This window comes from Vidua chalybeata, chromosome 20 (assembly GCF_026979565.1).
Source record: "Vidua chalybeata isolate OUT-0048 chromosome 20, bVidCha1 merged haplotype, whole genome shotgun sequence".
NCBI classification, from domain to species: Eukaryota; Metazoa; Chordata; class Aves; order Passeriformes; family Viduidae; genus Vidua; species Vidua chalybeata.
Genome location: NC_071549.1, coordinates 9613607 through 9623892, shown reverse-complemented (window position 1 = coordinate 9623892; position 10286 = coordinate 9613607). Strand labels below are relative to the sequence as shown.

Sequence of the window (10286 nt, the reverse complement as noted above, 5' to 3'; positions counted from 1 at the left end):
TGACCCTTCCCAACAACCTTTAGTGAACAAGAACACTTCAGAGTGCCCGTGGCTTAAAATAAATGTAAACACATTTAATATTGGCACCGTGAAGCAACATTTCCTGTGCCAACAGAAAGAACTCCACAGAGGACCAAGGTCAGCCCCCAGGATGTAAAAACGTGTCCCAGCAGAGCCCTGCCCGTGTGTCAGCTCCAGGCTGGAATCAGGGCACTGACATCCCCGGGCACAGCGGCAGCTCTGGCTGCTGGCAAACCCTCCCAAAACAGAAACCTCAAGGACAAATGAAGAAAAGCCCCACTCGCACGGCAGCTCACTCGGGGAGCACGTTCTCCTTCTCCTCGGGAGGCTCCACAATGCCCAGGCAGCAGTCGGCGAACTCCACGAACAGCGGCTCCTGCATCAGCTGCCTCAGCACGGAGCTTTTGTCCCGGGCCCGCTCCAGGGCGAGCAGCAGCTGCCGCAGGTGCGGGTTCCGCAGCAGCTCCCGCAGCTCTTCCGACTCTCCTGGAGCGGGGAAAGAGTCGAGTTACGGCCGTGCCGGCGAACCGCCGGGGCCGCGTTAGCTGCCGCCGCTCCGGGGGAAGCCGGGGGGTTTATTCCGAATCACCCAGGAGCTGCAGTCGCTGCGGCGGGACGCGGTCCTGCTCCTCCTCCTCGCTCGGGATGTCCTCCGGGGCGCCGGCTGCGGGGCCCGGGAGAGGGCCCTGCCCGGCCGCCTCCCGCTCCCGCCGGGCATCGGGCGCGCAGCGCTCTGCGGACAGAGCCGCGTTAGCCCCGGGCCAGCCCCGGGCCAGCCCCGGGCCCTCCCGGCCCCTCCCGGCCCGCACTCACCGCGGTGGGTCCGGCAGCACGGCACGGAGCAGCTGCGGGGAGAGCGGCGTGAGAGACGGGCCCGCACCGCCCGCCGCGCCCTGCCCGCTCCCCCGGCCCGCGGACAGCGCTACCGGCGCTACCGGCCGTGCCCCCCAGCGCGGACAGCGGTACCGGCCGTGCCCCCCAGCCCGCCCCAGCGCGGACAGCGCTACCGGCCGTGCCCCCCAGCCCGCCCCAGCGCGGACAGCGGTACCGGGCCGTGCCCCCCAGCCCGCCCCTCGCTCACTAAGCGCTGCCGCAGCGCGGACAGCGGTACCGGGCCGTGCCCCCCGTGCCCCCCAGCCCGCCCCTCGCTCACTAAGCGCTGCCGCAGCGCGGACAGCGGTACCGGGCCGTGCCCCCCGTGCCCCCCAGCCCGCCCCTCGCTCACTAAGCGCTGCCGCAGCGCGGACAGCGGTACCGGGCCGCGCCCCCCGCCCCGCACTCCGCGCACGGCCCCGGGGCCCGCATGGCCGCGCTCGCCGCTTCCGCTTCCGCTTCCGCTCTGCGCGCCAGGGCTGCCAATCGAGCGCCGCCAGCCAGGCGCGTTTAATCCACCGCCGAGCGCAGCGCGTTTTCTCGAGCTGTTTAGAAATATTTGCATAAACAAATAAATCCAGAGAGAGATGGACACGGAAACACACAGAGAGAGCGCTGTACGTGGGGAAAGAAGGAGGAGAGGAGGGAGAGATGTATATATCGAGATAGGGGGAGAGGTATAGATACGGGTGTATATAAAATACATAAATAGGTGGAGATATAACAGAGAAATATAGAGAGTTAGAGTTAAATATAAAGATGAGGGGACAACAACAAAGCAGAGAAACCGGAAAGAAGTCCCTGAAAACTCCAGCTGTGGGATGGTGTGTGATGAATGTGAGAACATCATCACTCTGTGGGTTTTCATGGAATTTCATTGCCGAGCGTCGCTGAAACGCCACAGAGCAGCAGCCGAGCAGTGCAGAGCCAGAATCAGGAGCTGATGTCACAAAACCTATCCAGCCCAGGCTTCTAAACAAGTTTAAACATTGAGATTCTTCTGGGAAATATCCCAGTGTAGCCAAGAATAAGCCCCCATCTCCAGTGGGATCTGACAGAATAATATCTATTAAATAAATATTCAGTAACTAACTCTTTTTTTCTTTTGAGAGGGAGGACTCAAGACCTTTTTCTTTTACAAAACATTCTGGTTTTGACATTTTTATTTCTTTCTGTCCAGGCAACTTGACTGCAGCTGTGATCCTGAAGAGCCCAGGCAAGGTTTTCACCTGGAGCAGCACGAATTTCACAAGGCAGGCACTTGAGAGTGCCCTTAAGAGCAGAAATCTGGAAGTGCAGCCGAAATATCTCACAAAACCACCTCATCCAGCACTCAAAATTACAGCAGGGAGACAGTGCTGAGTGCCCCTGTTCATACAGATTCACCCAGCAGTCACAAGTGACTGAGCAAGAAAGTAAAACGCCGTTTTTCCCCAAAATTCCTGGGAATTCCCCAGCTGTCCCACCCTCCCGGAGCCCGCAGCAGAGGCAAACAAAGCAGGCAGGGCTCGTGGAGTTCTGTGAACCCCCGAGGGCAGGGACAGCGTGAAAAACAACAATCACCTGTTTTTTTTTTTAAATCTTAAAAGTTTATTAGTAATAGAATAATTATTAAAAAATAGTAATCAAATTAGAGTGATAAAATTTTGGGCAATGAGGATCAGGACACTGCGAGGCAATAAAAAGCAAAGAATTTTGGATGTCTGGGTGTTTTTGGGCACTGAGCTGCCAAAACCATGCCTTGGGAACAAAGGGATAACCCTGTTCATGTGGCAGGCACCTTCTTCTCTCTCAGGATTTTTCATAGAGCAGCACAGAGAGAAGAAAGAGAAAACAATTTCTATTTCTGCTCCTTGTTTTCCCATGTGGAATGTGTTTGGAGAATTGTTTACCTGGGGTGATTGCTTGATTTGAGCCTGATGGCAAATCCAATCCAATCCAATCCAATCCAACCCAATCCAACCCAACCCAATCCAATCCAACCCAATCCAATCCAATCCAATCCAATCCAACCCAATCCAACCCAACCCAATCCAATCCAACCCAATCCAATCCAATCCAATCCAATCCAATCCAACCCAACCCAATCCAACCCAACCCAATCCAACCCAACCCAACCCAACCCAACTCAACCCAACCCAACCCAATCCAATCCAATCCAATCCAATCCAATCCAATCCAACCAACCCAATCCAATCCAATCCAATCCAACCCAACCCAACCCAATCCAATCCAATCCAATCCAATCCAATCCAACCCAACCCAACCCAATCCAATCCAATCCAATCCAACCCAACCCAACCCAACCCAACCCAATCCAACCCAATCCAATCCAACCCAACCCAACCCAATCCAATCCAACCCAATCCAATCCAACCCAACCCAATCCAATCCAACCCAACCCACCTGTGGCTGCACTCTCAGAGAGGGGCACGAGTTGTGAGTTAGATATGGCAGTTAGAAAAAGTAGGTTTGTAGTTTTAGTATCTCCTTTAAATAGTATATTAATGTATTATGGCACAGTTCTAATAAAGAAATCATTCAGCCTCCTGAGCTGGAGTCACACATCAGCATTTCTGCCCACCAGGTTCACCTGCATTTACAGTACAAGCTCTCGCTGCTCCCCAGGTCCCGGAGCAGGTTCCAACAGTTCCAAGAAAAGGGAAAGAAAAAAAAAAGAAAACCAATCCAGGGAAAGCTTCTCTGCCTCAGCTGGCTAAACGAACTAAAAGCAAAGGAGGGCTGTGTCCTGCTCCGTCCGTGCCCACACAGCACAGTCCAGCAGAATGGGGAGGAGAGTGGCTTTTAGAGGAGCGAGTGCAGCCTCTGATAACAAACTCCTGCTCCTGCCTTCGCCCTGAGCCAGTCTGGAGGGCGCAGAGCAGAATATCCAGCAGGGCCAGAGCGCAGGACTGGGGACAGCAGCATCACAAAGCCACCCCAGGACGGCGGGCGGGCGCCGGTCAGACGTGGCCGATGGCGCAGGCCCGGGAGGCCGAGAGGCCCCGCAGCGCCTTCAGCCTGGCCCCCAGCGCCCTCAGCTTCAGCGTGTACAGCACGGGGTTACCCAGGCAGGTGAGGGTGATCAGCATGGCCGTGCAGTTCCTGAAGATGTACACCCCGGGGTACAGCTCGCCGTGGCAGCGCCGGTTGGCCGCGTCGAAGGCGACGCCGGCCAGGAAGGGCGCGTAGGACACCAGGGCCAGCAGCCAGATGGAGATGCTGGTCCTGGCCACCTGCGTCTCCGCCGACTTGTAGGTGCCCGTGGCCTGGCCGCACGCCTGCATCCTCAGCTTCCTCTTCCTCAGGATGAGGATGATGCGCAGGTAGGTGAAGAGGGGCACGAGGAAGGCCACGGCCACGTTGGGCATGGCGATGAAGACGAGGTAGTTGACGCAGAAGGGGCTGTAGAGCACCGAGACGTTGCTCTCCGCCTGCAGGCAGTTCCAGCCCATCAGGGGCAGGCAGCCCAGGAAGAAAGCCAGGACCCAGTTGATGAAGACCACGGCGATGGAGTGGTTCCTGGCCACCCTGAACCTCGTCCTCATGCTGGCGGCCACGGCCAGGTAGCGCTCGATGCCGATGCTCACCAGGTTGTAGATGGTGGACAGGATGGACGTGGTGTACAGGGAGTAGGGAGCCAGCATGTCCTGGGAGCCAAAGATGGTGATGTCGGGGTTGGTGATGAACAGCATGGAAATCCAGAATCCAGAGAAGCTGGTGAAGAGGTCAGAGACAGCCAGGTTGCAGAAGAGGATGGAGATGGGTTTGTGCAGGTCCCTGGTGGCCAGGCGGGTGAAGATGACGGTGCAGTTGAAGATGATGGAGATGATGTTGATGGTCAGCTGGGGGATGCCCAGTGCCAGCACCAAGTAATGACTCCAGACCTTGGTGTAGTTGGCAGAGCAGTTTGGGAACCCATTCATGGTGGGAAATGCTCCTTTCGGCCGGCTCTGCTCATCCCATTCTCCCCCGGAGCTCCCACCTCGGTCCCAGGGCAGAGATCCTCTCCTGACACACAGCTCCTGCTGCCACATCATCATCATCACAGGGGTTAAACTTTAACCAGGTGTGTTTTTAAATGTTTGGGTTGCCAGCTGGGGGCTGTGCCAGTCCCTGGGAGTTGCTAGGATAGCCCAAACTGCAGAACACGTTTCCCACACGGATGAGCTGCTGGAAGCAACCTTTGACAAGAGCAAAACCTGCCCAGGGCTTGGGGAGATGGGTGGGCACTCCTGCAGTTTAAAATCCTTCGAGGATGTTCTCAAACCCAGTGAAGTGAATCCGGCTTTAACTCACAGATTAATTAGATCATAAAGGACTAGAGAGCCAGGAAAGGGAGAGCAGAATTTTGTGGGTTTGGAGGGCTGAGGGAGCTGAAATAAAACATCAGTGCTGTGTCTCCAGCATGGACCCCAACAGCCCAGAAAATGCCTTTTCCCACTTAATCCTTTCATGGTAACACAGCTCAAACCCAGCCAACACCACTACCCCTGCCCTTGCTGCAGGATATTTTGTGTTTATTTCATGTGGCTTGTTCATTAATAAACCAGTATCAACACCAGTGTAGCTTTTCTTTCTCCACCTTTTTAAATGCAAATGATTTTTGAGAACTTAGATTGAAAATACCTGACAGCTGGGGAGAGGAAAAAAGCTCTGGGGACACACATTCCATGCTCTCAGCAGAGGGCACTGCTGGAATAAAATACAGGCTACAGAGGCAGCAGGGAGATTTTATCCAGCTGAGCAGTCCAGGTGAGCAGGACAATTATCCAGGTAAATGATCCATTTATCCACGTTATTTATTCTGATTCAATTCTTACTTTATTGTTACCTTGATGAAGGATTCACCTCTGTTGGTCACAATTTTCTGCCATGGCCTTGCCAAGCGGCTCAGCTGAACTGATGGGCTCCCACATGCAGCACTGATTGTGACAGCAGCAATTCCAGAGCTGGGAATCTGTGAACTCTGATAGCTCTGCCAAACTTAAAATGTAAGACAGTTAGGCTATAATTTTGAGTTTTAAAAGGGGAATTCTAGGGCTTTTTTCTTCTATTGACGTGTACGAAAGCACGTTCAGTTTAATGTGCAGTCAGCATCCACAGTTTTTTGTGTACCAGGAATACTTTATAATTAATTAATACACTTTCTAAGTGTGATTATTATACTTTATACAAGTCTAAGTAAGCAATAAGCATTTCAGATGGTCACAAGGAAATGATAACATAGAAATAAGGGCTGAGAATTGATCAATCAAGCCTGGGGGTGTATTAACACCCTAGAAAATGTTCCTCTCCCAGCGTCCCAGATAAAACTCCCTTTGTAATCCCAGCGGGGGCAGCCCTGGCAGCCACACCTCAGGTGTGAGGTTGCTGCTGAACAAGGGCCCCACTATTTCTGTCACCCCTGAGCCAGCCCAGCAAATCCTTTCCCTCCCAGCAGAAGTGGCAGCACGGCCCAGGTGGGCACAGGACACCTGTGATGGACACAACATCCACAAAGCAAAAGGGTTTTGAAAATACCCTGGTGGCTAAAAATAACTGAGCTGTGAATTTGGGCTCCAGAGGGCTCTAGATATTCCTGAAAATGCTGCTTGAAGTTGCTCTAATTTGAAAATTTGGTGCTCAAGCACAAAATGCTTAATGTTGTGATATCAGAATGTAATTAAAGTAATATCAAGTGGTATAAATAGCTCTCCACAAAAGATTTGTAATCTGATTTCCCTAATAGAATTGCATACAAATTACCATCGTGTTGCTGGATTAAGGGAGACAATAGTGGGGAAACTGCTTTTTTAGTGGGCTTTAATACACAGAAACCCTTGGATTTGTATATTCCAACCCTCTGTGATGCAGCTGGGGCTCCCCAAACCAGATGAAAAATACTTTAAATTTGAAGCCCAGCCTCTTCATGGAACAGCCTCAATTCAAGGGTGTTTTTCTACTCCCGTATTCCAGGAACTGTGCAGCATTCTCTGTGCTTACCTCACTATACCCTGTGAGGAATTGTTATCTGCATCCTATAAGTGGGGAAAGAACAATCCCATTGTTTGTTTAAGGTGACACAGGATTCCAGGGAACTGAATCTAATCTCCAGGATCTCGGGCTGACACCTCAAACACTGACTGTGCCTTGCTGTGGGCAGCCTTTGATTTATGTTCACTGAGATTTCACCTTCTGTATCACTTTTTTTAGTTCTGTGATTGCTTTTCTTTTAGTTCTGTGATTGTATTGACCGAATTTATCTGAATGCCCAATTTATTTTGATGTATGTGTAAGAAATGGCCTCGTTTTGTGGAATTATCTGTTGACTGTGCCTGTGGGGAAGACAATAACCACTGACTACACTGAAGAGACTGAGAAAGAGGCAGGAGAGGCTTCAGGTGAATTTTTAGTGATGGTTCAAGTGAGGAAAATCCAAGTTCACCCAGCTGAGCTCGCAGCCTCTGAATTGCCCCTAGCTGCAGCTCTCAGCCTCCAGTGGGACCCACAAGGGCTCAGAAGGAGAGGCCCCAGCTGGGACACACCAAAACTGATCCCAAAACAGGGAATTCATCCAGGAGCTGAGCCCCAGCCCTGCCCAGGAACCCTTGGACAGCTCCCACCCTCACCCTGGGGTGAGGCACTGCAACCTCTGTGCTGGAACAGGAACTGTGCCTGAAACTCCAGAGAAAAACTGCATCCTTGTGGTGAAATAGGAATGCCACAGCACAGGGAGGAGAAGAGATGCAGCACGAGCCACAGGTCGTGTGCACGCAGGACAATCCAAAAAGGATGAGGGCTTTCAGTGCCCTGCTCTCTGCCCTGTCACATTCTCCACTCCTGACACCAAATCCTGGGAACTGGGATGGTTCTGCTTTCTCCCCGTTGTCCCTGCACTCAGCTCTGCACTGTCACCACGCTGCAGGCACCAAACCTGGGCCAAAATCTGCCAAGTGGCGTGAGCAGCTCAGCAGGATCAGTGCATGAGTCCAAGTCTCAGCATGACCCTCAGCAGAGCTGTGGGATCAGAGTGTCCCTCTGCCCAGGCTCTCCGTGGGCATCACGAGGCCTGCGAGGAAGAAACAGTCAGGAAAGGGAGTGATACAAATAAGGAGCCTATTTATCAAATTTATGTTTCAATTAATGCAGATTAAAGCCTTCCTTTCTGGAGAGGGAGACACAAACGGGGTGTGTGATCTCTGTCCAAGATTTTTCGGAGCTGTTTTGAAAACACAGAGCTCTGCTCCTCCCCGCTCCAGCCTCTCTCTTGGAGGAATTTTTGCCTCCCAGGTTTGGAGTGATGGGAGGCAAACACCTGGAAGCAGGTGCGTGGCAAACAGAGCCTCTCCAGGATGAGCTGGGTGTGAGGAAGGCAGAGCACATCCCATCCCTGCTCCCAGTGCTCCATGGCATGACCCCGTGCTGGGACAGCATTCCCAGGGAAGCACTCAGGAGAGCCAGAGCCAGCCCACGCTGGCACATGGAAGATGAAGCTGTAATGTTTCTGCTTCACCCAGAGCTCTGAAATTCCAGATTTCCTCCTCAGTGCCGTGGGAACTCTCAGGAATAAAATGACAGCACACAGCCAAGTGAAGAGCACTCTGTGTTTTCTCACCCTGCAGGGTGGGATTGCAAATCACCCACTGGCTAATCCTGAAACCCATCTGGGTTTTAAATCCCTTGGAAGTGCTTCCCTGTCCCCTGCAGGGCAGTCCCTGCTGGGTCAGCTCATCTCTGACCAGGGTTTGGACTCAAGCCAGCCTCATCCTCTCAGCCCTTGCTGCTGTGGCTCTCCAGGCCACAAAATAAGTGCAGTTTTTAGTGGATTTGATATTCCCACCTGTCCTTCCCTACACTGTAGCTGCCAGGAAAAACCAGCCTGGAATTCAGAGAGCTGCTTTACTTTGTGTCATCTCCTCTGACCAAGATGCTCTCACGTTTTCAGGTTCAGCATCCAAAAATCTTTGTGTAAAATGCACCCAGTTCTTGATGGCATCCTTGCATCTCAGGGCAGTTCTGGTTTTGAAGAGGAATCAGAACTACCCTAAAGTGCATCAAGAACTGACACCCAAGCACCTGTCAGGGGAGTTTCCTTAGGAAAAAAAGAAAACATATAAGGAGATCAAATTATGCCAGCCCTGCTTATTTAGATGACAGGCTTTAGAAGGAAAGGGAATGCCTTTGCCTGAGTGTGCCTTCACTTTTGAGCTCAAATGAAGGCTTAATTAACGTGACTGCAGTGCAGTTTATTACCACTTTGATAATGACAGGCTGGAAGGTTTAGAAACAAAAAGAAGAAAATAAAAGAAAAAAAAAGAAAAACAAAAATAAATAAATCAAGCATCCTGATTTTCAAGACCAGAATTTCTAACCCTCAGCTTTCCAGTCCTGAACAGAGGACTTCAAGGAAATAGAGCAGGAGAAAACCTCCGGAGACGTTGGTTCAGCTCCCCCGTGAGGAGCAGCCCAAGGAAGGAGCAGAGCCCAGGAGGGAATTGTCCCTTGGATGCCCTTGGAGCTGCAGAGCTGCTCTGCGTGCTCAGCACCCCCCTGGCCCCGCGGGGACCTGGAAGGGACAAAACACCACCGACCCCTCATTGTTCCCCCCCCGCCGCAGGAATTATTTACCTCATCACCACGTGCGAGGCAAACCAGCGCCTGTGCAGGGTGGGAAATGTTATTTACAGCCCCGTTTTTATGAATAAAGGAGCTGCTCTGGGTGTGCCTGCAGCTCCCGAGCCCCTGCGAGAGCAGCAGGGCAAGGAGAGATTTCTCAGCTCCTTTTTCTTGAATGCAGCCTCTGCTGGATGACTCTGCATGCTCAGCTCAGCTGGAATAACATCACTCTGCCCATCCCTCACGGCATCCTGCTCTTCTTCCACCCAGCCCAGCTCTGGGCTTCTACCCCCAGGGACATTTGGGGAATTAATTTGTTTTCCTCAGCTGGATCAAAATGCACCCCCAAAAATCCCAAAGATGATGCTGTGTCTGTGATAAAGCTGTGTCGCTTTTCTTTGTTGAATGTAAAGTCTGAGTTGCTCCTGAATGGTGTTTAATTAAAAAAAAAAAAATAGAAAACAAAGGGGATCAAAACAAAAAATCTGTGTATTTATCTTTCTACAGTAGAATGTTGAGAAAAAGGATTATTAAAAAAAAATGTATCGTTGCTTAATTACATACGTAAGGTGTTGTATGTCACCTAATTACATTTCCTGTTGCTGCACATGGAATTCCCATTTTCCAGTCCCACAAATCAACTCCAATCCTCTTTGGAGAGCTGTGGGGTAGAAGTGAAGGGGAGTTGGGGTTTTATTTGTCTCCCTGGGTCTTTTTTTTAAAGGAAACATTAACACACGTATTAATTAAATGTCATGAGGCTGCCAGGAGAAAAACTCGCAGTAAATAAAAAT

General features: G+C 51.7%; 2 protein-coding genes across 4 annotated transcripts in view; both read right to left on the bottom strand.

Moving 5' to 3' along the window:
* Positions 1-53: 53 nt before the first annotated feature.
* On the bottom strand, positions 54-1770 carry ZNHIT3 (zinc finger HIT-type containing 3). Its single transcript, XM_053961602.1, has 5 exons — positions 1683-1770; positions 1247-1439; positions 835-866; positions 611-754; positions 54-507 (listed from the first exon to the last, which is right to left on the bottom strand). Exons 2-5 carry the CDS (start codon positions 1324-1326, stop codon positions 314-316), a joined length of 450 nt encoding a protein of 149 aa, XP_053817577.1. The 5' UTR covers positions 1327-1439; positions 1683-1770; the 3' UTR covers positions 54-313.
* Positions 1771-3312: 1542 nt separating this feature from the next.
* LOC128798219 (lysophosphatidic acid receptor 1-like) overlaps positions 3313-10286 on the bottom strand; it is a 27261-nt gene continuing 20287 nt past the window's right edge. For all 3 annotated transcript variants that reach the window (XM_053961520.1, XM_053961519.1, XM_053961521.1), the window contains one exon: positions 3313-5880. In XM_053961520.1, coding sequence (XP_053817495.1) covers positions 3858-4940 — 1083 coding nt within the window. In that variant the 5' untranslated portion in view covers positions 4941-5880 and the 3' untranslated portion in view covers positions 3313-3857. The remainder of the gene's footprint in view (positions 5881-10286) is intronic.